We start from the raw sequence: 27,285 nt of genomic DNA, 5'->3' as shown, positions 1-27,285 counted from the left end.
ATTCCTATTTGGACCATCTTTTCTTTCTTGGCAGTACTGAGATTTGAACTCAGGACTTTGTACCTGCAAGGCAGGGGATCTACTGCTTGAGCCATACCTCCAGCCTTGGACTATGAACTTCTTATATGCGGTTTTCTATTTTTCTTGTTTCTGACAGCCCTCCACCATTTTTGAGGGGGAAAGATAAGTGACCACTATTCTTAATCTTTTTAGCCCTTAAACCGTATTTCTCATGCTTCTGAGAGCCCTTTTCTACCCTTCCATCAGGATTGGTGGTTCTCTGGGCTTGCTGCACAGCTATTATCTTGAGATAGATTTTTAGTGCTTCTCTGACTAAATCTATTATTTTCCATTTCCTATTTTTCTGTTTTAGATTACCCCTTTATAACTTCCCAAGAAAGGTGATATTAAAGAAAACTTTCTGAATGTTGCATATCTATAAATGCCTTTGTTTTCACATTATAGTTTGGGTTGGTATCAAATTTTAGAATAAAAATAATCTTGCTTCATAACTTTGATGGCATTGGTTTATTGCCCTCTAGCATATAGTGTTGCCCATAAGATTGGCGATGCTAGCCTGATCACACTTTTTTGGTAGACAACTATTTTTTTAAGCTTGTTATTGTTATTGTTTATTCTGAAACTCCACACTAAGCAGATAAATAAGGGTCTTCTTTACATCAGAATGCTAGATGCTTGGTGAACTTTTATCATCTGAAGACTTGAATTCTTCAATCTCTGTGGGGAATTATAACATTTCTTGGATAATTTCCTTCCATGAATTTTTTCATTCTCTTTTTGCAACTTCTCTGTTAGTTGGATATTGTATGTCTAAAACTGAATCCTTTATGCCACTTATCTTTTTCCTCCTATTTTGTCTCTGCCCACCCTCATACTGAACTTTTTATTTTGGTAAATCTTATTTTAAAACAACTTTCAAGTTCTCTTTTCTTAGTGTACTTTTTAAGAGTTTTCATAACTCTTATCTACTTTATATATACGCAAAGGTGTGTGTGTGTGTGTGTGTGTGTGTGAGAGAGAGAGAGAGAGAGAGAGAGAGAGAGAGAGAGAGAGAGAGAGAGAGAGAATATGAATTAATGAATACAGGTAGAATATTCCTGGTTGGTATCTCAATGCCTAGATTGTGCTTAAGGCCACCAAGTTATGAGGTTATGAAGTGATCTATGATCTATGGTTCAACTAGGACAGAATACTAATGCTGGGGTGAATCATGAGCCAACAGGTAGAAAAGAAACAATGTGTTCTTCTAGCTCACCATCTGGAATCCAGTAAGATGGATACAGAGAGGATTATCAAATTTCTGAGACACCAGTAAACCAAGAACAGACATGTGCATGTGACAAACATTTTATGTCACTAATCATCTGTTACTGAAATAAATCTGTTACACAAAACTACAATTTGACAGTTGGTAAAAGTGTTTTGCATGTAAATACATGATGAAGCAGCTGTAATTTTATGAAAAAATTGTCAATATAATTGAGGACAGCTATATACATCATAATTGCTTTATGAAGCTCACATATCTATCTTTACATTTTTTGGCACAACTGTATTTTAAGGGATACATGGATACCTGTCTATTCAGTGGCTCATGCTTGTAATCCTAGCTACTAGGGAGACTGAGATCGGGAGGATTACATTTCAAGACCAGCCCAGGCAAAGAGTTCATGAAATACTATCTCCAAAATAACCACAGCAAAATGGACTGGAGGTGTGGCTCAAGCAGTAGAGCTGAAACTCCAATCTCACTGAAAAAACCAGAGCTGCCAAAAAACCAAACCAAAACAAAAAACCTTACTTAATGCATTTAAAACATAGTTACCAATTCAATACTGTTCTTTTTACAAAGCCTATGCTTATTTGATAAGCAAAGGTCTTATTACAAGTTGCGATGGGAAAATATAACTTTGATCCTAAACTGTAAAAAGGATTAAAAAAGGAACTGAAAGTAATGTGTCTGCTTGAGTTATAAAAAACTTAATAGTGTAATATGCTAACATTAAGAAAACAAACTGGGTGATATTAACTAATTTTAAAGAATGATTCAACATTTGGCATCATGCCCTGCCTTGTATACATAATTTCCTTTTCCTCCCCTCCCTTGAGTCAGGAAGTATGTTCTTGAGGCATTTGTATTTTCTAAATTGTTTTAAATGCCAGAAAACATTATTTAAGCTTGAAGTAAAATATTTAAATGTTTCTTGGTAAAGTCAATAAAAAACATTTTCTACTCATGGATATATAACCATTTTTTGGGCTAACATAAAGAAGACCTTACAGCAGAGCGCCAATGTCTCACACCTAGCTTCTCAGAGATCAGAAAGATCGGGGTTTGAAGCCAGCCCAGGTAAAATCCCATTACAAAAAAAAAGGTTGATGGAGTGGCTCAAGGTGTAGCCCCAGAACTACAAAAAAAAAAGAAAGAAAGAAAAAGAAAGAAACTGTTAACTAATTAAAGTATTACTTTCTACATGGATACCTGTAGTTCTTTAATAGACAGTTTCTAATCTGAAAAATATAGAGTTTTCATTTTTTTACATGGTCAAGATCCACAAAAATAACTTTGTTGTGACAAAATTAGGCTGGTTATTCATGCCATGTTGAGAAACTACATTTTCATTTATTCTAGACTACAATTTGGTTAAATTCAATTTACTTCATTTGCTAATGGAATGATAAATATGCTCAGCACTTTACATTTACCCAAATTCTTTAAGAGAATGTCATAAGCCTGTTCTTACATGTTTAAGAAAACAGCACTGCTGGTTCTCTAGGCTAACATTTTCAAACACTCTGCAGGGTAATTTTGTCCCAATTTGAGAATCCCAATCAGCAAATTTAATTCTCTCTAAAGAGCAGATAGCACAATTCTCAGGTTGACTTTGGCAGATTAAATAAAATGCAAAATATTATTTGCTAAAGTCCATTTTGACCAAATGATTCTTTGAAAATTGTGCCTAAAATTGATTGCTCAAGGTTACTTAAATGTAGACCTGCTTGAAAACTTTCAAGTTTTTACAGGAACTAATTTCAACAAAAATCTGATTTTAAGTTCTTGCCTGCTTAAAGTAACACTCTCCCACCTGCCAAAGTATTTCTTATGTAATAATCTTCAAAATGTTAGCAAGTTTGTGATTCTGTCCATTCCTAGTTTAATACTCAGTAATTTGTTTTATTATATAAAATTATAAACACTAGCACAAAGATCTAAATATGTTAGCAAAATAGCAGAGTTTAAATATATAATATACCTAAGTAGCTCACTTTTTAGCAAAAATATTTTTTGAAAGTTCTATCAAAACTGGTTTTGAATTTTGAAGAAAACTTTCTTAAAACAATCTATAAAATGAAACTATTTAATTAGGATAATTATAGTTAGCTTCAACTAAAATATATTCTTTAAAAGAAGTTGAACAAAGCTTACCTGTATAGAGCGAACACGAAAAGACAAAAATTTAAGCATGGTTACGAAACCATGTTGATGATAAACGAATCTCTGACAGTAAAACTTAAGTCAGAAAGGGAAGACCAAGCCCCCGAAAAGTTTTCTCCTACCAGCTGTTCCGGCAATTAGAAAATTTCCTGTCAGGCGGGTCCTGAGAATGCTAGGAAAAGAGGCCTGACAGTTTTCCTGTGGTAAAAGAAAGGAGAAACCTGCCGACAGTGGCAGTAGTGTAACTGATAGGTAGGGAAGCCAGAACAGGAAACCAAAACAGATTTGCTGATAACCAAATCCTGTTAAAAGGTTCTTTTCTCCTGGTTCCCAGAAGTCCAGACAATTTTCACAACCAGTAAAATGACTGTAATTATTTTAGAATCCTGAGAAATGCCAGTATTTCTTAACTATATGACACTTTAAGGCAACTGAAACTAGTCACCACTATTAAAATAATAAAAGTTGCTGATGCACATATGGAATTTTACCCCTTGTAATATTTATGTACATACTCAAGACATGGCCTTAAGACAATTTAAGGGTTATATAGACATGCCTTGAGTGTTCTCTGTCTACAGGGAAGTGGTTCTTAATCATGGATGGAAAATAAAGACCACATGCAAAAAGCCTTTTAAATTGTGATTTAAGGACAAATTCTTTCCATCTTAAAGTAAATTATATTTAAATTTATATTGGTTATAAATATCCATTATCAACCAAGTTGAAGACTTCAAGGCCCATAGCTAAAACTCAATTCTTAGTTGATATAATCTAAATTAGAAGCCAACCTCAAAAAGGGGTCAAACTAACATAGTTTCTTATCCCATTCATATCCCACTAATAACTTACAGAAGTTCTCTCCCTTTCCCCCACCCTCTCTCAGCAGTTTTGAACTCAAAACTTGAGCCATGTCCCCTTCCCTCAGTTCTTTTAAGGCACTTTTGCTTTGGAAAATATGTTTTTTATTTTATTTTGAATTACCATATAGTAATATGAGGGGATTCACTGTTAATAATTATTTTCTATTTCCTATAAAAGTATAAAGCTTCTATTTTATCCCTATATTAAAAAATTTACTTTTTAATTAGCATACATTGATAGTACGAGGGGTTTCGTTGTGATAAGTCCATAAATGGGTACAGTGTACTTTGAAGAAAATCACCCTCTCCCTTATATTTCCTTTCCTCTTCCTCCCTCCTCCCCCACTTTTCAAAGTGTTTGGTGGGTTTCATTATGTTGTCTTCACATGTATATGTGTAAAGTACTTCCATCCTCTTCACCCCTCAGTATCGTTTCCTTCCTCCGTCTTCTGATCTCCCCAGATGGCCCTTCTTTTACATTCATGCCCCATCATCATCATCATCATCATCATCATCATCATCATCTTAGGTCTAGATTATACAAATGAGGGAAAACAAGCAATTTTTGGCTCTTTGAGCTTGGTTTATCTCACTCAACATGATGATCTTTGGTTCCATCCATTCTCTTGCAAATGACATAATTTCACTTTTCCTTATGGCTGAGTAATATACCATGGTATGTATATGCATATGTGTATGTGTGTGTGTGTGTATATATATGGTATATAGGTATATATGTGTGTGACACACACACACACACACACATTTTCTTCATCTATCCATTGGTTGTTGGGTACTTCAGCTGTTTGACTATTGTGAACAAAGCCACAATAAACATGGGCATGCAGGTATCTCTCTTGTATATTGATTTACACTCCTTCCAATATATGCACCAAGAGTGGTGTGGCGGGGTAATAAGATAGGTCTATGAACATAGACCTTCCAAAACTCTGAACGTGATCATCATAATAGTGGCACTTAAGCAAAATATTCAAAGGAGCAGCAGCTTTAAGAGCTGTGAGAAAATGCTCTACTTAATGTAGACTTAATCTATGTAGAACCAACAAAAACCTCAAGTGTTAATCTACATAGCCTATAAGAAGTTAACAGTTTAATAAAATCACTGAAACTGTGAAATTCGAAGAGATTAGAAAACAACAAGAACATGAGGCTGAGAGTGTAGCTCAGTGGTAAAGTGCACATTTAGCATGTGTGAGGCCCTGGCTTCAATCTTCAGCACAAAGAAAGGAAAAGGAAAGGGGAACAGAAACACTAAGAACAATAAATTCATTTTCTGGAAGAAGAAACTGTGGTTAGGTGGACACATATTTGGTGACAGAGCTCAGTTCAGCAGTCATCAATTGATCAAACAGTAGTGCGTCCATTATATGCTATGGATACTATATGAAAAGCCAGGGCTCTTCTTGATATATCCATTTTTTAAAGTCAGTGACCTCAGGGAAGTGAATGACTAAAAAACTCTTTAATTAAAAATTATCCTATGCAAGTATATTAAAATCAACTTAAAAATATAAGATAGAACTCTGACAATTGCATACTTCTTTCAATTAAAAATGTATGCCTCAATTTTTCTTTCTTTTTTTTTTGTTTTTTGGAGATACTAGGGTTTGATCTCAGGGCCTCAAGCTTGCTAGGCAGGTGCTCTACCACTTGAGCCACTCTGCCAGCCCTCTGTTTGTGTTGGGTATTTGAGATCTTCACTTTTTGACCCAGCTGGCCATGAACTGTGATCCTCCTGATCTCTGCCTCCTTTAGTAGCTAGGATTACAAGAGTGAGCCACTGGAACCCTACCCTGTATACCTCAACTTTTCAACAATGAAAACACTTAGAAAGTTTTTCACCAGAACAGAACTTTCCAATCTCCCAAAATGAATTAACTCAGGCCTACTTACAGTACTCCAAAAGGGCAACAAGGTTAGGACAACTACCTAACATAGAACTGCAATCTGAACATGAGGTGGTTCTTCAGATTATGTTAAGCAGAAGCAAACATCTTTAATGCATAACTGATTAAAGGAGGAGTGCTTCTATACAGAGCAGTCATCAACTTTATTCAAGTAATACTTTTGAATAGGAATAACTAAATAACCTTTCTTAAAGAATTAGTTGAAATTGGATTGAATTACTCCTAGTCTTCAGGTTAATAATTCTCATTTGCTGTCTGTGATTTTTAATATTAGCACTAAGAAAATGAAAGCATTATTTCAGACAACATAATCTGAAATAAGTCTTCCTGAGTTGAAATGATACCTTAATTCAAACAGTGTGGTACTGCTACATCAAAGACAAAAACAAAAGAAAAGAAAATGCAGCACTTTATATCACAGAGTGACTTCAGGACATATTCCTACCTGTTTGGAAAATGTAGAGGCCATACAGGAAAATAGTGATGTAGATTTGATTGTAACATTAAAAAACTTGGTCTGGGGGTCTGGCTCAAATGTTAAAGCATCTGCCTACTAATCACAAGGTCCTGAATTTAAACCCCATTAACAGTCCCCCTGCCAAAAAAAACCCCCAACAACAAAAATCTTCGTTATGCTGGGCATGGTGGCTCACTCTTATAATCCTAGCTGAACAGGAGGATGGTGGTTTAAGGCTAGCCCAGGCAAACAGTGAGGCCCCCACTGTGGTGGTACACACCTGACATGCCAGTTATGCAGGAAGTGTTAACAGGAGGATAGCTGTCTAGGCCGGTCCAGGGAATAATAGCAACACCCTACCCAAAAAATAGCTAAAGTAAAAAGGGCTGGCAGCATGGCTGACATGGTAGAGTTCCTGCCTAGGCAAGTACTAGGCCCTTAGTTCAAACCCCAGCACCACCAAAAAAACTAAGACAAAATTTCTTTATATCAAAAGGCACCAAGAACAAAGTCAAAGTTACAAGACTAGCTCATGTGACTGGAATTACTTATAATTACATTACACGTCACTGAGCAATTGCTTATTGAGGTGATTACCTCCTAACCATGAGTTCTTAATGTGCTTTGGCGCATCCCTTATGGCATATGGCGTTTGTCCCAACCAGATCAATCTAGAGAATGGGCCTTATACTTACCTTAGTATCACCAAAGCAAATACTAAGAATTCAAATAATGGCTGCCTGAATAAGTATCATATGCTGAAATCTGAAATGGATGCTACTTTGTGTGGTTGTGACATGAAACCAGATATTCTTGTTCACACTTTATTCCACCTCTAATTTAAATTTCTTAAAATTTATTTTATTTTCAGCTAATTTTTCTTCATTTTTACCTTACTGGTTTATCATTTACCTTCTTATTTAAAAAGTAACATAAAAATAATGCTTGTCCATTATAGAAAGCTTAGATAACAGAGATAAACAGAAAGGATAAAATCACTATTTGGGAGATGGGGATGCACCTCAGAGGAAGAGTGCTTGACTAGTATGCACAGTCCTTGGGTTCGAGCCCCAGCACTGCCAAAAAAAAAATCACTATTTGGAGATTTTCTCTCAAGTTTTTTCTATACATACATGTACACACTGGGACCAAACTACTCATAGTATCACTTTATCTGTAAAGAGCCAGATAATAAGTCTTTTCAGTTTTATAGGACATATGGTTTCTGTCAACTCGCCAATGCAGTAGGAAAAAAAACAGGTGAGAATGTGTTTCAATAAAACTTTGTTTACAAAAACAGGTGCAGGTGGGTGTAGTTTGCTGATCCCTAATCTATTATTAAATAATGTTCAATGTATTATTAATGACTTCTGAAAATTCTACTATACTAATTTGATCTTCTATACCACTGTGATGCCCCGTCTTTTGTGTGCATTCAAACTTACGTAGAAATAATTTCCAGATGGGAGCTGATGGCTCATGCCTATAAATCCCAGCTACTTGGGAGGCTGAGATAGGGAGGATCATGGTTGGAGGCAAGCTTAGGCAAAAAGTTTGTGAGACCCCCCCCCATCTCAACAAATAGCTGGGTTACAGTGGTGCATGCCTGTCATCCCAGTGACTACGGGAAGCCTAAAATAGGAGGCTCATAGTCCAGGCTGGCCTGGGTAAAATGCAAGACCCTATCTCCAAAACCAGAGCAAAAGGGGTTGGAAGCGTGGCTCAAACACTAGCAGGCCTGCCTACTAAGCATGAAGCCCTGAGTTCAAACCCCAGTCCATCAATTCTTTTTCTAAAAGATTGCATTGTCAAAAATATGGTTTTCCTGCTTCAAATTTCCCTGTGTGGTCCTTTCTCTTTGCAGCATACTGAATAATCCTAAAACAGAAATCAGAACCAGGCATGGCAGCTCACATCTGCAAGTCTCAGCACTTGGGAGGCAGAGCCAGGAGGATCAGGGGTTCTAGGCCAGTCTGGGCTGTATAGCAAGACCATCTCTCCAAAAAGAAGAAAAACACAAAATAAAACCCAAACTCCTCAGTCTGTGGAGCTTAAAGAAAGCCCTAACAAATGCTACTTTGATCCTGACTTGGGGTATAGACTCACTAAAGCACTCAGATAAAAATATTTGGTTAAAGACATACTATGTTAAGGGCAGAGTATTTTCTCCTTACTAAAAGAAGTTTTCATTATTAATATGGTCACCAAGTTTTTTCCTCCTTTGACCTACTGATTCGATAACTTGGATGAATACATTTCCTATGCTTGTATTTCTGGGAAAAAATCCATCATTTTAATAAAATTCTGCACTTGATATATAAATTTTTCTTTAGGATTTTTGCATTTATATTCATAAGTTAAATTAGCACTGTACCAACTTTCATTTTCAAGGTTATGCTAACTTTAAATCATTGGGGCCTGCACTGCAGTTAAGGTGGGGGAGGAGTGGTAGTGCTCATTTGCTAATGACTGAAATTTCTACCATGGCTATTAATATGCTGAGTTTTCTCTCCATTCTCAAATGATGTAATTAACATTTTCCTTTAAAACCATGTTATTTCAGCAAGACTATCATATTAGTATACCATTACACAGTATTCTATTAAGTTTTTGAAATTAAACTTAAGGAAAATTTCTACCATACTCAGAAACAGCTAGACTAGTACAGCAAACTCTCATGTGGCCATCAGCTTTAATAATTTTTAAATCATGATCAATCCTGTTTCATATATTCAATTTCCCCCTACTCCTGTAAACCCCAGACATTATATCATTTCATCTGTAAATATTTCAGTTGCTATGTTGTAATTTCTTTCCTATCTATGGCTATATTCTGTTTTGCTTTCCTAATGTGCATTTGCTTTCATTTTTCCCATTTTCTAATTCACTAATTTTGAATTTATATTGAATTCCTTCCTCTTGCTTTTTTTTAGGTTTTTTTCTTCTTTCACTGAACCTTTAGTTGCTTTCTTTGAATTCTCTCATTTGTCAATAAAGTTTACTTTCAGGTATAACTAACAATAATATTTAAAATACTATTATATTCTAAGCACAGTGCTTAACACATGAAGAAACTAAGGTTTGAAACTGGAAGTGGTGGGATACTGATGCAAGCATAATCATGCAATTCAATCTAGGGAAGAAGGGGGCGTGAGAATGGCCAGTGGCTGACCAAGAGGTGAAAAAAAGAATTAGGAGTGAAACTTTTTGTAGCACCTGGAAGAAAGAGGGCTCAGGAGAGGGTCCATGGCAGAATTTCAAAAAACTTTCTATACTTTTCATCAGAACTCTAAACAGTCAACTCCAATTATCAATCATCTTCATGATCCTATGATAGTTGAATCCTTCTGGGAAAAAAATCAACTCCTTATGATAAAAACTTAAAACCAACATGTTCTTGGGGCTGGTGGAATGGCTTAAGTGGTAGAGCGCCTACCCAGCAAGTGTGAGATCCTGAGTTCGAGGTCCAGTACCGCCAAAATTTTTAAAAAAAAATTAGTATGTTCTTAACTGATTCCTTTGATTATAACTTTTTTATTATGGATCACCCAAATTTTTTGGACACTAAAGAGTTCAATATCTAAGGATTTCCAAGTACAAGAGTTATTTTCTAGCACATGTGTATCAATAGCTAATGCCATAAAGTGCTAAGGGGCTAAGGTTTTAAATCAGGAATAGTAAATGAGTTTCATGAAGATGATTTGAACCAAATAGTAATGGCTTCCTCAAGCACTGAGAGGGCTTGCTTCTAAGGCCCTGTGTTGATGGGAAGCATACTATGTTTCACTCTCAGGCTTTCCCATGAGCATAAAGAAAGGGTGAAGGCAGCAGTAGCATTGCCCTGGGTTGGAATCTTTTAGTAGGTTGCAGAGTATCTCTTCTTTCCCTGTCCACACATTTTCTTCCTGCTTAGTCTGAAGTTCTTTTTACTTAGTCATGCTTGTCTAAAATAGTTAAAATATTCATTTAGGTAAATGGATTGCAACTTTATGTCAGTATTTCAGGTTGACTCAGCTAACCATTCATACTTGAACATAATTAAGTCACTTTGCTTTCCTTAAATATGGATGACATCACTCAAAATACAGGAATGAGTATTGTGATGAAACTAGAACAAAAGAGAAGTGATTTTGGATCAGAGATGTCATATAAGAGAGGCAAGTTCTTATGGGTGGAGGAAAGAAACAGTAGGAAGTGAAAAAACAGCCTTGAAAGAAAGTAAAAAATTAGCATAGGGGAGCCTGAAGTGTTTAGAAATTTTGCCTGGTATGCACTTATCCTATTAAATGCCCCCATGCAATGTTAATTATAATGCTCTGCATCAGAAATATTTTCCTGTGTGATATATATTTAAATCTATTAGATTATATTCCCCAAGTTGAGTGCTAAAATACATTTTCAGCCAATGAGAATTAGAACAATTGTTATTAATGAACCACACCATGTATTTTTCTTGTCAATGAGCATGTTACTGTATTTTCCTATGTTGAGTGGGTAATTCAGTGCCTATTGTTTACTCTGCTAGGGCTTCTTTTTTTTGTTATTTATTTTTTAATTCATATGTACATACAAGGCTTGGGTCATTTTTCCCTTTTCCCACCCCCTCCCTTACCTCCCCCTGCCCCCTCCCTCTCCCCCCACTCCCTCGATACCCGGCAGAAACTATTTTGTCCTTATCTCTAGTTTTGTTGAAGAGAGAGTATAAGCAATAATAGGAAGGAACAAGGGTTTTTGCTAGTTGAGATAAGGATGGCTATACAGGGAGTTGACTCGCATTGATTTCCTGTGCATGTGTGTTACCTTCTAGGTTAATTCTTCTTGAACTAACCTTTTCTCTAGTTCCTGGTCCCCTTTTCCTATTGGCCTCAGTTGCTTTTAAGGTATCTGCTTTAGTTTCTCTGCGTTAAGGGCAACAAATGCTAGCTAATTTTTTAGGTGTCTTACCTATCCTCATACCTTCCTTGTGTGCTCTCACTTTTATCATGTGATCAAAGTCCAATCCCCTTGTTGTGTTTGTAGGGCTTCTCTTTTTTGTAGTTTATTTCTGTTTGAACCACAATTACCAAAGGTGTGCAAGTGTGTCCTGAACTAATTCATGGTTATGAACATTATTTTGGATATGCAAATGCAAGTTTTGAAGCAGCCTGAGGGAACCTTTAAGTGAATGGAATAAAAACCAGCAGGTAAAATTCCCTGAATATTATGAAGGCTATCATACACATCACTGAAGTCTCATGGTTACTGAATGAAGAGTAGCAAGAATAATGATATGAGCGGAAGATAGAAGAAACTACTGCTAATGCCCTCAACATGACTTCAGAGGACTTGAAAAGAACAGGGCACTCACTCCTACTTGTGCCCGTCACATAGGTATCGTTTCTCAACCTGGTGTTTAAGGTCATCTACAATTAATTTTCACTTTATCTTTTAAACCATTTTTATCAATACAAGTTGAATATCACTTATCCAAAATGCTTGGGACCTTAAGTGTTTCAGATTTTGGATAAAAAAAATAGTGAAGAAATTTCAAATGCATAATGCAGTATCTTGGGGATGGGACCCACATCTAAACGTGAAATTCATTTATGTTTCATATACACCTTATACACATAGTGTGAAGGTAATTTTATACAGTATTTTTAGTAAGCCTGCACATTTTGGGGGAGGGAGAGTACTAGGGTTTGAACTCAGGGCTTTGAACTTGTTAGGCTCTCCACATGAGCCATACCCCTAAGCCCTTTTTGCTCTATTTTTCAAGTAGTTAGCTTGGACTATGATTCTCCTATTTATGCTTCCAGAGTAGCTAGGATGATAGATGTGTGTCACTACACCCAGCTTTTATTGATTGAGCTAGGTCTTGTGAACTTTTTACCCAGGCTTGCCTTGAACTGTGATCCTCTTGAGTAGCTAGGATTACAGGCCTGAGCCACAGTGCCCATTCCTATTTTGTTTTTGAGACAGGGTCTCACCACTACCTTTGCTCAGGCTGGCCTTGAACTTGTGATCCTCGTGCCTACACCTACTGAGTAGCTGGGATTATAGACATATACAACAACATACAACTTACTTTAGTCATTTTTTCAGATAGGGTCTCAAGATTTTTGCCCATGGTCAGCCTCAGATAGGGATCCTCTTACCTACACCTCTCCACAGCTGGGATTACCGGAGCTCACCACCATGCGGGGCTGTAAGCCTGTATTTTGACTGCAATCTGTCACATCAGATCAGGTGTGGAATTTTCTACTTGTCATTTTTTTTTTTGGTGGGACTGGGTTTGACTTTGGGTTTTGTGCTTGCAAAGCAGGCACTCTACCACTTGAGCCACAGCTCCAGTTCATTTTTCTCTGGTTACTTTGGAGATGGTGTCTCAAGAACTATTTGTCCTGGCTTACCCCAAGTCTCAATCCTCCCGAGCCAGCCTCCCAAGTAGCTAGTAGTTAGGATCATGGACATGAGCCACAAGTGCCCAGCTTGGAATATTCTACTATGGCATCATGTCAGCCATTAAAGCAGTTTCAGATTTTGGAGCATTTTGGATTTTGAATTTTCAAATTAGAGATGCTCAACCTACACTAACTACTTTTAATAGGCTTTTTCTAATTCTCAACAATTATGCACATGACTATAAGTTATGAAGACTGGGTTGATAATTGTTTTGTAGTAATATGATTTTTACAAAGTTGATGTTATGAGCAATTCATATATGCATGGTCATTAGAAATAAATGACAGTCATGTGTACCTACAGTCCCAGATAATCAGGAGGCTGAGACATGAGAATTGCTTGAGTCCAGGAATCCCAGGCTAGCATGGGGAATGTGTTAGACGCTGCCTCTTATATAAATGAATGACTGAATAGATAAATCAATGAATAAATGATAGATGTCAACTCATTTTACAATTTTGCCTGAGGTCAGGCCTATTATCAGTCAAAAAATTACTGGTTACCACCCTAATTCCTAAGAGGTATACTTTATCTCTGGTGTATAGTCTGAGAAAGTAGGACCAGCCTCTCTGGAAGGAAAAGGACAGGAAAATTAACACTTACTAGACTCTTACTTTGTGCTAGGTACTTATTTATTTCCTTTGATTCTTACTCCTCAGAAGGATCTTTTGATGGTATTGCAAGAACTATTAAGAGAATTATTTCCCTACTAAACATGAAACTGCTTTTATTCTTTGATGACTAAGGATGTCAAGAGTCAAGACAGTACCCTTTCAGCAATTTCCATCATTCCCTGTGATATTAAATAGTAACCCGATATTACTTTCTCATCAGATACTACCTTTAGGCATTCTCTTACTTAGCACTTCTATCTCCAAGTGCTAAGTAAGAGTCTTTACAACTATTTTGACTATGCAAACATTCAATATTCATTGCTTAGTACTCTAGCTACATTTCTTGGGCACAACTTTTTTTCCTTAAGTTTACATTACAGTTGCTTTGTTTTAAAATTTGTTTTCCATGTACTGATTTCAAATTCTTTCCATCCTGCACTAGCCTTTCAAGTGAATTTTCAATACTCAAAATACTGGACAATTCATTACTTCTGCCACCAGACTCCCTTCCTTCTCTGGAGACAGCATTTTTGGAACCATCTATCTGCCTGCTTCAGTCTGGATTAAGTACTCTTTAAGCCTACTGAATGAACTAGTCTGAGGCTTCCTTTATTGTCATAATGGGAAGGAATTTTCTTCATCAGGCTTGTAGTGCTGGATCCCTTGTTTCCTGAATACCATGACTCTTTCCTTACTTAACAATTCTAGTATTAACAGAGCTTATTTTCCAGCAACTTCCTAAAATAGGTAATGTCTGAAAATATCTTGGTTGAAAATCATTTCACTAAGCATTTTAAAGGCACTGATCTTTGTCTTGTAACTTCCAATGTTGAAAAATTCGATACTATTCTCATATTCAATCCTGTAATATGATTTTTAAAATCTCTAAAAAGACTTTTAGAAGCCCATCCTAGTGATCCATAGCTGTAATCCTAGCTACTCTGGAAGCTAAGGTAGGAGAATAATGAGTTTTACGTCCGCCTGGTTAGACAACATAGAGAGATTCCATTTGGAAAAAAAAACTTTTAGTATTTCCCTTTAGTCCTAGTGTTTTGATATTTCATAAAATTGAACCTTCTTGAGACTAAAGCTTTGCTTGATTCTCCAATGAATAGGCTTTCAGAGGAATGTTTTAATCCAGAGATTCATCCTCATTTGGGAAAAAATTTTGGTACACTATTCTACCTAATTAATCTAAGATCATGATTATGAAAGAAAAAATACTGTCAAAATGTATCACACCACAGACAATAACAAGCACCTGATATTAAAATATGGGAAAGTGTGTATCTTATGGCATTTCTTTCCTACTTTTTTCCCCTCCATTTCTCTTGTTGTCTAAATAAGGGTGAGACACTGTGCACCAATAGTTTCAGCTACTCAGGAGGCTGATGCAACCCAGAAGCCAGATGTGAGCATTTAAAATGAAAACTTCTGCATAAATATGTAATGCAAGATATAAAATCAATGTCTTAAAAATGGGATAAAATATTTCCAAGATAAAGAGACATGAAGTTATTATCCAGAATATATTCAGAAATTGTACAGATCAATAAGGAAACAAGAAGTAACTAAAAATTGAGCAATACATAAAATAAAAAGGCCAATAATATGTGGATACTTAACTTTACTACTAATCAAATGACATGTAAATTAAAATGACAAAGTATTATTTGTTTACAGTGGTTCAAATAAAAACATGTTCTCTGATAATATCCAGTGTTGAATAGGGAATGGTCAAACAGATACTCTCATAAGCTGAAATTTTTATAATCTCTTTGGAGGGCAAATTGGTAACTGCCCTTTTTTCCAAGTTCATATTGCAAGTTTATATTCTACTAGAACATAAGTTCACAAAAATAGGGGAAAATTACATTAAATGTAAGATATGCCTAAAATAGAATACTGTGTAACCATTTAAAAAAGTTAGATCTATACAAATTGTTAAAGAAAAGATGCTCACATTAGTGAAAGTAACGAAAGACTATACTTTCAGGGATCATTTCTATAGTTCGTGAAAGTAACGAGTTGTAGAACATATGTAGTTTGTAAACATAAATAATTGTCATGTATACATATAGAATAACAAAATTATAACTGAGCTGCTGACGATGGCTATCCTGGGAGAACTGAAAAAATTTACTAATTTATTTATGTAATATTTGATGAGCATCTATGGTATACCAGGTTCTAGGCACTGGGGATTCAGGAGTGAACAAAAAACAGATTAGGAAATGGTTAATGTCCCCTTTCTATGTTAAATATTTCTGGAAAGTATGACCTTTAAATATATACATGTATGTGTGTGCACGCACACACACACACACACACACACACACAATTTTTTGAGACAGGGTATAGGCATGTGCCACCATGACTAGCTGTGTCATTCTTTTAAAGTCAATCTTAGCAAACAGTTTTCAGAAAGGTCACAGGATATTTAAGAATACATTTTGGTAAAATTAATGTGAAAGAATTAACAAGTTTTTTTTTTGATGTTACTGGAGTTTGAACTCAGGGCTTCACACTTGCTAGGTAGATGCTCTACCACTTAAGCCCTACCTCCAGCCATTTTTGCTTTAGTTATTTTTTGGATAGTGTCCCATACTTTTTGATCTGGGGCCGGCCTTGGGCCATGATCTCCCCTACCTATGCCTCTCTCATAGCTGGAATAACAAACATGAACCACCATTCCTAGCTTGTTTGTTGAGATGTGGGTCATGCTAACCTTTTTTTTTGCCTGGGCTAGCTTCGAACTGCAATGATCCTGAGCTCTGCCTTCCTCATAGCTAGGATTACAGGTGTGAACCACCATGTATGGCAACAAGTTTCTAATATTATAAAATCACTACTTTGCTTGATTTAAAAATAGGGTAATTTAATGGTATCTGATTTGTCTCCATCCTCTGTGATACAGTATTTTACTTACAGTTTGTGGATTAATCTCCTCCTCTCCCATAGGTTCATCCATAATTTGCTGTCCATTCTGTGAAAAGCACAGCAAGTAGAAAGTTACCAAAACAGCTTTCATATTAAAAATTACATGAAGGCAGACAAAAAAGTCATTCAGGAATATTTTCACCCTTAAAGGGCTCTAGAGAAGTATAACCACCATCTAAGAATACAGTTGCGTATTTGCAACAGGTTGTGCTTCAAAAGTTCATATGCAAGTTCATTATTTGAAACTACTAAAACACTTTTCCAGGGAAATAATAAATGATTATCTTTCCAGGTGAGCTCAAGTTTATTTTAATAGTTAAATGCATTACAAATGGTTTTAGTTAAGCCTCACCAAACACCACTATGTAGTGCAAAACACATTCTAAAAGGCAACTCCATTAATAATTAATCGGGGGGGGGAACTGATTAATTATTTCAAGGAAAATTAAGCTTAATCACTATGTCAAAATAAATTCCAGATGGAATAAACATTTAGATGTCAAAATAAAATTATATAAATATTAGAATATTAGTGACTAATAATCATGAAGGAGGGTAAAATCATAGACAATAAATGACATTTGAATCCATAAAAGTTTAAAACTTCTTCTGCCAGACATAAAAAATATAAAAGACAAACTGATTACAAAAAAAAATAAAGCAACATATGACAAAGGGTTGGTATCCTTGATACATATAGAGCTTTGTTTTACAAACCTGTAAGAAAAAACGATGAACCTCAACAGAAATGAGCAATAAGGGAAAAAAGAGTTCAGCCTTAGTACCAATCACAGAAATGCATTTAACCTAAAGATACCTTTTGCCTTTCAAGTTGATAATGGTTTACAAAAATAAAGTAATTGTTAACATTAAGTGATAACATGGGCATGGGGAAAAAAGAGCACCCTAGATTTACTGCTGGAGAAAGTACAAATCAGCACAACCTTTCAGGAAGACAACCTGAGTCTGTATTTCCAACCCCCTCCCCCCAAAAAAACCCCCACCACAACACATAAAATTTTGAAATGTCCCATCAATTCTACTTCTGTTTTTAAAATGGACAAGCATACAAAGATGTATATACAAGAATGCTCACCATAATTTTTTCCCAAAAGAACTCCAAATCGGAAACCTAAATTCCTAACAATAGAGAACTAGTTAAATATATTATGGTACATCCATATGATGGAATACTATGTGGTCATTAAAAATGATGATAAAGATGTAAATTTATTGACATGGAAAGACAGTTACGTGTAGTAAGTGAAAAAGCAGTTTACAAAACAATGTGAATTGTAATGATCCCATTTTAAACAAATATATACATGTATTAATGTATATATTTGTATGGGAAAAACTTTGGAAGGATATACAGCAAAATGTTAACAGCAGCTCTCTATGAGTGGTAGAATTTTACACAACTTAAATTTTGTCTTTTTTTGCTTATTGCTTATTTGAATTTTATGATGTGTCTATAATATTTACAATCCATTTATATAACTAAAAAATGTCAGGCATGGCAGTGCACACCTGTAATTGTAGCAGATGGAAAGCTGAGACAAAAGGACTGCATGTTCAAGGCCATCCTGGGCTACACAGCAAGGCCCTATCTCAAAAAACACAAAAACAAAAACATAGGAACACATAGGGTCTTCTCTCATTCCCTCATTGTAAAAAATGAGTATCCCTCTAATAACTTGTTATTGCAACAAGTATACAAGGATCCAAGCTAACCATCTTTGGAACATTATAAACTGGAAGTAGAAGGCAGCCCCTTCATCACCACATTAAGCAAATAAAACATGGTCCTTTTATCTTTGCAGGTCTACTGAACGATAACAATGGACACCTTCCATTTTCACCCACTCATAGAAGATGTTCCTAGGTTAGGGACTGTCTATACAATACCACAAAGCACAGAAATGGTGCCAAATGCAGGATATGGGGGGGGGCAGGTTAAATCTTTATTTTCCTAAGACACTTTCAGGGGCTACAATATTGCCCACTCTATGGTAAGGACATCCAAACTACCTTTCTCCTAAAAGCTACAACCATTTATTCAACTGACTACTGATTGTTTTTATCCAAACACCCCAAAGATACCTTAAAGTAGCTCTTAGAAACACTGACTTTGCAGTCAAACAGATAGATTTTTTTTTTACCTTTATATTTCTTTGTTACTTGTTGAAAATAACTCATAAGACCTTTTAACTTAAAGCCTTATATTTGCATAAAAAACAGAAAGCAAGCAACCTTAAAACTATTTTTTTGTATAAAAAAATTTATAGAAAGCCCAGTTGTTGATAGACCCATGTATTATAAGAGAAGATTAAATCCCAGATTTTATTTACAACAGAATGAAACAGTCTAAGGTCATTTCTTTACCCAAATTCTAAGATTTCTGCTGCAGGCTTGTGGCCAGGGTTTTAAATGGCCTTCCTTCCTTCCTTCCTTCCTTCCTTCCTTCCTTCCTTCCTTCCTTCCTTCCTTCCTTCCTTCCTTTCTCTTCCTTCCTTCCTTCCTTTCTCTTCCTTCCTTCCTTCCTTCCTTTCTCTTCCTTCCTTCCTTTCTCTTCCTTCCTTCCTTCCTTCCTTTCTCTTCCTTCCTTCCTTCCTTCCTTCCTTAAAATCCTGTTCTTACACTACGAATTATGGAGACTCAGGTTGTTTAAACTACATTTTTAGTTTCTTTATATGGAGACTAAAGATTTAAAAAGTCTTATTTTCAGAGGGTTGTTGTGAAGACAAAATAAGATAAATGATATAAAACCCTAAGTGCAATACTTGACACTTAGTAAATGATCGATATTAATTATTTTTATGTCCAAAATTCAATCACTTCACCTGTGGCCCAACCTGCTACCTCTCCTGTATTTTCTATCTTAGTGAATGGCACCATCATTCATCTACTAGTTTAAATTAGATTTTCTCCTTAATTACATGCAGTTATACACACAGATCTGCTTAGTGGCTCAACATTATATGGTTTTCAGAAGTGCCAGTCTGACTTGAGCTACATGTACATTTTCCATGGGAATTGAAATTGAGGACTAGCTGCTCCTTGCAATTTTCAATGTATGTAAAACAAGCATCACAATTTATAATTTACTTTTAAAGCAAACTGGTACGGAAGAAATAGCACTGAACTTGGAACTGGTAGACCAGAGATGGAGCCATAGGCCTGCCACTTAGCTTTATAATTTGGGGCAATTCAGACTTTCTCTTAGCCTAATGCTCTACATGTTCTAAGTGGGGATATTTTCCCTGTTTAGTCAAACAGCTGTTATTTGGCTTAAGACTGGGATAACGCATAAGAAAGCATTTTAGAAACTGTAAAGAGCTGTAACAATGCAAATTACTATTATTAAGATGATATTCTATAAAGTTCTTTTGTTCTTAGAATTAGAAAAAAAAAATTAGGATCAGTAGGGGATCTCAAAAGTCTTCTGTTCCAACTACACATCATGTGTTTCAATTTTTCTACCCTGTCCTTACCTATACTAGAATACCATCAGGACAACAGTTTGGACTCACTAGTCCTAGCCTACTAGTATTACAGAAAAAGCACTGCTGCTAGATAAAATTCTTCATTACATAGTAACTTTCCTCAGCCACAAATTCCCTTTGAGAGGATTACTAATAAATGAAAACTAACTTGCCTGTTAGCTATCTACAAAGTCATAGAAAGTAAATCTACATCTATAACTTTAAATCACCCTGAGTCTCATCTTTTTTAGATAACTCAAATTTCTTCAAATGTTTAAGACAGATGAGTCTCATCAATCTTTTTTCTGAGCACACTCTGATTCATCTTAAAGAGTGGTATATGGAATTGCAGGCAATTAAACATTCCAACCCTTGTATGACCAGTACAAAGTAAAGGGCATTTCATTTCCCTTGTCCTAAATAATAAACTTATATCAATGCATTATTTTGGTATGCCCACAATACACTGTTGACTCTAAAATTTTCTGTTGATTTCATCCTTGTCTTCTGTACTTACACTACAACTAAGCCCTGCATTCTCTATCTTGTAGCTGCTGTTAATCTTAGTCCCATGAATAAAGTCTTATTACAAATTTTTGACTCATCTTTTCCCAGCTCTGATCCATTGCTAGTGTCTATAGATTGGATGTTGGCATCTGTCAGTCTGTTCTCTATTTTCAGCTTCATGCCATCCACAAATTTTACAGTATTTGTTTTCTTTTCTGATCTATTCAGCTAATAGCTTACATAAATAAAGTAATATAAGAAAGAGATTAAATAAAACATGATCTCAAAGGTATTTTATTCTCTATTGTTTAAAAAATTTCTACTTCCTGTGTTTAGCAAAGATTTAAAATCTTGAACTTAATTTGTAAAGTAGAAAAATATGAAATCCAATGTTATACTACGTACCAGAGAAACTTAAAAACTTTTCTTGTCAAAAAGGACCTTTATTTCAATGTGAACCTTTTTTATTATTTCACCAAAACAAGGAATCAAAAGTTATCTATTAGGAATGAATGAGCATAAAGTTATTTCTACAGTTAAGAAGTTTAAATTTTCCTTTTGAGAATGACCCCTGGTTTTTTCACTAGAGATCAGGTTAAAAGGATCAGCAGTTTGACTCTGTATGTACTTTCTATGGTTCATGAAGTTCAAGGAATAGTACCTATTAAACTAGAAAATCTATTTCTCTAATTTTAAGGAAAAAACAGAAAAAAAAAAACCCATGTATTCTGAAGCTGGCCAGTACTAGGTTTAAACTCCAGCTTTGTCACTTACTGGTAAAGTTATCTGAATTTGGGTAAGTTATTTAACATTTTAAGCCTCAGGTTCTCCATTCATAACGTGTAAAATTATTATCTTACAGAAATGTTGTAATTAGAAGTATCTACAAGGGACAGTAAATGCTCCTCTTTTGCTTCAATTGACTGTGTAATGTTTACATTTTTATAGATAAATTCTAAAGATGTAATGCAACAAAGAAGTATTAGAAAGATGTCCGTTTTATCTTACTGCAGTCAGTTTCCTGCCAAGCAGGGTAAAAGAATTCAATCATATGTGTTCTACATTTCTATACAATTTGGCTAAAGAATGAATATGGACAAAAAATTGTTAAAAGGTGAGGTAAATGCATTAATCTTCTCTCATCTTATGCCATCAGCCAGAAAACATGTTGAGCTTGGCAGACTGTACATAAGCAAATATGATGTGAAATACTGGAAAAGGTTAGGAAACACTAATCATGCTTTGTTTTGTTAGTCTGAAATGTATAAAAAGTTACAAACTGGAATAACCTACAATATGAGTCTCATCAGAAAAATCAGATAAACGAGACTGTTCACTTGGTTCCAGCAGGAATTGTTTTCAAAATAACTTTCAATGTTGTATAAAATTATCACTTAAACTTCTAAGTTTAGAGAAGAACAATTCAATCAGTAATTACGATCTGAGGACATTCCCAAGTGTGTTAAGGGAAATGCTGACATGTTTCAAATAAGAATATTTTCTTAATTAAAAAGTTCATTTAAAGCAACCCTATTATGCAGACTGCTTTGTTTATAAAGGCATGTTACAATGCAGATTCCCAAGCTGTTGTCTGATACCTCTGAAAAAATAAAAAATAAGTTAAAAATTCTTTGAGTCCAACAGGAGATCATATGTGCAAGTATATTAGGGCTAAGAAATGATCTGTGATTGATAAAATCTGATGTTTACCTTTATAGGACATACCAAGTACTGACATTCTGTTATCTAGAAATGAAATGTACATATGAACATTGGGATAAAAGGATTCCTCACAGAGAATAACAGTCTGAAATAACAGGAAGGGAGAAGGAAAAGAAAGGGTCCAGAGCCATAGTGTGTTAATATGGAGACCCAGGTTGTAGGAATGAGCAAGGATCACACTTCTTTTAAAACGCCCTCAAGTTTCCACAAGCATATCTGCCTTCCAAACTCCCTGATATATGGTTTTCCTGCCTAAGTATATGCCAATGGGAGTTCCATCATGAAGGTGCTGAGTATGAGGCATTAGAAACCTCTCTCTAACTTTGGTTAAGATACCATTGTCTTGTTTAGAATCCAAAAAATCTTCTATGCAATCACATTGAAACAGTAAGAAACAAGCATTTTATATTCTTAATAAGGAATGTATATAATCCTTACCAATGTGACAGGATTAAGAATCAGCTCCTCATTTATCCTAAGGAAATATCAGAGATGTGCATAAAGACTTATGTACAGTGATATTCATCATACTCATTATACTGAAAAATAGAAAACAATCTAAATGACCAACAGGGGACTGGTTAAATAAATCATAATACATCTATTCATATGTAGGAATACTATGCAATGGTTAAAATCAGGGCCTCAACAAAAAAATTAATGATGCTAAAATGCTTCCAATATAATAAATTAAAAAGGATATAAAACTGTAAGTATGACCCCAATTTTGCACCCTCCCTCCCAACATGGGTGCATGTAACTGGCAAAACATATAAAATCTTATCAGTAGTTACCTGAGCCATAGGATTTTCTTCTTTGTACTCTCTTTCCAAAATCTATGCATTTGTTATATATTATTTTTATAAAGAGAAAAAAACAATAAACGGAATTAGAAAAATCAGCTTATTTCTAGTTACAGTGCCCTTATGCCTGCTTTGTTAACTCTCTAGTTACTAAAGACCTAATAGTACCCAAGACTGTTCTATTTTCTAGACTAGGGTAGGAATGATCTCTGGTTCTATCTATATTTTTAAAGTTATAAGGACCCTTTCTGAAACTTCAGTTTTTTTTTTTTCTGGTCCTGTTGTGGTGGCCTCAGAAAATAAATTTTTGGCCTGAACCCACCTCCTGTTTTTTTTGACGTGTACCTCTAAGGGGATTTCTGTTTATGAAACAAGAAATGTTGAGATAAGAATAAATGAAAACACAGTAGCCAAAATTAAGTCTGTATTGTGAATAGCAAGTATTAGAACAAACACTGAAGAAAACAGAATCCATGCCACAGAGGACAAACTTGAGTAAATGAAAAAAAAAGATTAAAAATAAACTATGGAAGACACACACAGAAATAATCTATGAATAACAAATGTTCCTAAAGAAAAAAAATAGAGCAGTTTAATCAATCAAAAGCATAAGAAAACTTTCCAGTTCTGAAAAAAAAATACCTGAGACTGTAGACTGAGAAGGTTCAACAGAGATCATCAACACCAAGACATGTCCTGGCAAATGTTTTTAAATTTCAAGGATAAAGATATAATCCTACAAGCATACAAGCAGAAAAAAATAGGTTATTTCAAAGGAACTAAACCAGATTTGACCTCAGATTTCTCCTCTACAATAATAAAATGCCAGAAGACAATGAAGTAATGACCTACAGAGAGTCGAAAGGGAAAAAGTTAAGATCTAAGAATTTTATACCTCACCCTAGTTTTTCATATACAAAGGTCACAGGAAATTACTCTTAGATCTGCAAAGTCTTATGAAATATCACCATCCTGATAGTGTATCTTTTAAAAATGAATTGTCCAAAGGTACATTCTAGACCATCAGAAGAGAATTTAAAAAGCTCAAGAATATTGAAGTAGGAAAGAACTGGGAGTATACTGACGCCTACTTAGTATCTAGAAATAATTGAATAAGATATCCCACTAAAGGAAAAGGGTCAATAATGAAGAATAATCAATATAAGCATTTAAACAATGTAAAAGAAGAGGCACTTTACAAAGGTAAGATTTGTAACCTCAAGGCTAAATATGGACTCAAAACAAAAGAGGTGGTAGGAGAAGGAAAGATTCTAAATTCTCTATCTTTCCTAAAAGGTTATTTAGCAACCACTATTTTTAGTGATTATCTAATAAATTTTGGAATATTTTGAAAACCATATAATAATCAAGAATAGATGTTTATTACAGTCCAAATCACTAAAGATATTAAATTGCTGATACTATTGATAGTACTTTATGCAGGCATCATATTCAACCCTAAGAACATGAAGTAAGGACAATTACCCTTTACAGTGGAGGAAACCAAGGCTCAGCAAAGTTAGTGACCATCATAAGCAGAATTCAAACCCAGGTCTTTCCAGCTCCATAATTCTTTCTTCTATATTTCACAACCTCCTCAAACAAAATAATCCATACAACAGGAGAAAAAAACCCACAAGGAAAGAATACATAAAACGACAGAAACCACACTAAAAGTAATAAAGTAAGGAATGTAAAGTTCAGCTGGGTAAAGTGGCTTATATCTGTAATACCAGCTACAAAAAGTTAACAAGACCCTGTCTCAAAGAACAAGTTGGGTGTGGTGGTACATGCCTGCAATCCCAGTTTCAAGGGAGGCAGCGGTAGGAGAATCAAAAAAAAAAGTAAAGGGCTGGCGGAGTGGCTCGAGTGGTAGAGTGCCTACCTAGCAAGCATGAGGCCCTGAGTTCAAACCTTAGTGCTGCAAATAAATAAATAAATAAAAGTGAAGTTTAAAGTATCTAAGAATAATTTACAAGGTAGTTGATACCATTACAGAATTGTTTTTATGAATGACAGTTAATGTATTCTAAAAGGTCTTTCTCTTTTAAGAAATACAAATGTAAATATTTACATCTGGACTTATGTATCTACGATTAACTTCAAGATAACCTGCTGGAGCTGGGGAGAAAAAGGGAGTGGGTGGGAAGGGAAGAGGAAATAGGGATAAAATGGTTAGTTGTTCATAACCCTTGAAATTGGGTTATAGGAACATAGTAGTTCATTACACATTCTTACTGCTCTAGTATGTATTTGAAATGTTTCACAATAAAAACTTTAAAAATTGGGTTTTATTTTTAAAAAGTATAAAAAGCAATTATTTACTGCTATAAAAAGAAACCTAGGCGGGGTGTGTGTGTGTGTGCGTGTGTGATGACTCACACCTATAATCCCCACTACTGTCAGAGGTGACGATCAGAAGGATGGTAGTTGTAAGGAGACCTGATCTCAACATATAAACTGGGCATCTTGGCATGCCTGTGGTCCCAGCTATGTGAGAGGATGTAGGTAAGAAGGATTGTGGCCCAAGCCTGTTCCAGGCAAAAACATGAGACTCTATCTCGAAAATAGATTTCCGAAGCAAAAAGGGCTAGAGATGTGGGTCAAGTGGCAGAGTGCTTGCCTAGCAAGTGCAAGGTCTTGAGTTCAAACCCCCGTACCACCTAAAAAAAAATCCCAACAAAAGGGGTAAGTATAGAACAGTAAAAAGAAAATATAAAACTCATTGTTTTGTATAATTAGTATACACTAATTTTAAAAAAGAAAGCGTTTGCAACATTAATGCCAAAAAAAAAGGAAAAAACCTTAAGCTGATCAAAAAGGTCATTTTCTTTAAAGTTATAATTAGTATTTAATATGCACAGCAATAAAATTGGTATCATTTATTGAATTTTTACTCACCAGGCAAATACTAAGCACTATTAATTATCTTTGATGCTTTTAACAACTTTGTGAGGTATTATCACCAGTTTATAAATGAGGAAATTAAGCCAAGATGGGTATATCAATAGTTTTAAGTAGTTCATTCCCAGCCCCTGGCAAAATGCCTGGCATAAAGTAGGTGCTCAATAGTTATTGACTACATGGAAAAGTCTAATATTCTGCCCGAGGCTAACAAGTACAGTCCACATTTAAACTCAAATCTAAATCTAAAATCCCTACTTTTGATCATATAAAATCTTTTAATAATAATGCTTCATAGTTTTTTAGATCTTTTACAATTAGCATATGTTGTATTTTAAACATAGAAGTCATCAAAAATAGCAAATGCTTATATATAATAGTACCAAACATTTGGTCACAGACTAAACAAACCTCAAAACACAAAAGCAGATGCTTTAGGGCTATAACATGAAATAAATGGAAACAAAGTGGATGTGAAAATTTTAGCATACCAATATCAACTTGCATAATGAACAAAATAAGGACAAATCACTTTAAATAATTTATATTTATAGGCAAATATTGAATTTTATAATGTTAAGACTATGGGTTCTTTTCAGGCATCTATGAAAAAGTTATAAAACCTGACCAGCTATAAAGTAAATCTAAAATTCTTAAAAGCAGAAATAACACTTATTTTCTGGTCATGATAAAAAAAATTCAGTAAGGAAACAAAGCACTCACTAAGAAATTAATATTCTTCTAAATAATTACTGGGTCAAGGAAATCAGTAACAATTGTCATTTATTTACTATTTTTCAAATTATAGTGTGAGCCATGATACACATATTCTTTTAATCCTAAATAATTACTAATAAATCATGAGGTGTATAGTTATGCATGGCAGAGATAAAAAAAAAAAGTTAAGCGTTAACCATTTATCCAAGATCACTGAGCTATTTAGTTTGCAGAAAAAAAAATAACTGAACCAAAGTCCAAATCCAGCGTTCCTACTATTTGTACTTAGAAATGCTGTTACATCATCATTAGAGTTGACATGCAGGGATCTACCTATGCTCATTTATCTCTTCATAAAATTTCATAACAGAAGTGGGGAAAACCAGTTTTTCTTTAATACAACATGTTCTGAAAGTTATAGTTTATTTTTCTCACATATCACTG

The 27,285-nt window shown here is 34.9% G+C and overlaps 1 protein-coding gene across 13 annotated transcripts in view; it reads right to left on the bottom strand.

Moving 5' to 3' along the window:
• Rps6ka3 (ribosomal protein S6 kinase A3) overlaps positions 1-27,285 on the bottom strand; it is a 101,868-nt gene that overhangs the window by 59,230 nt on the left and 15,353 nt on the right. The window contains exons 2-6 of one of the 13 annotated variants that reach the window (XM_074062779.1): positions 23,863-23,956; positions 23,212-23,253; positions 22,856-22,956; positions 17,800-17,843; positions 16,693-16,749 (exon numbers count right to left, since the gene is read on the bottom strand). In XM_074062779.1, coding sequence (XP_073918880.1) covers positions 16,693-16,749; positions 17,800-17,802 — 60 coding nt within the window. In that variant the 5' untranslated portion in view covers positions 17,803-17,843; positions 22,856-22,956; positions 23,212-23,253; positions 23,863-23,956. Of the gene's footprint in view, positions 1-3,448; positions 3,907-16,692; positions 16,750-17,420; positions 17,442-17,799; positions 17,844-22,855; positions 22,957-23,211; positions 23,254-23,862; positions 23,957-27,285 lie in introns of those variants that run through there. The other 12 variants (XM_074062786.1, XM_074062780.1, XM_074062787.1 and 9 more) reach the window with 12 other exon arrangements.

Source organism: Castor canadensis, chromosome X (assembly GCF_047511655.1).
Source record: "Castor canadensis chromosome X, mCasCan1.hap1v2, whole genome shotgun sequence".
Lineage (NCBI taxonomy): Eukaryota > Metazoa > Chordata > Mammalia > Rodentia > Castoridae > Castor > Castor canadensis.
The sequence above is the reverse complement of the archived record's forward strand: the minus strand, read 5'-3'. Positions and strand labels throughout refer to the sequence as shown.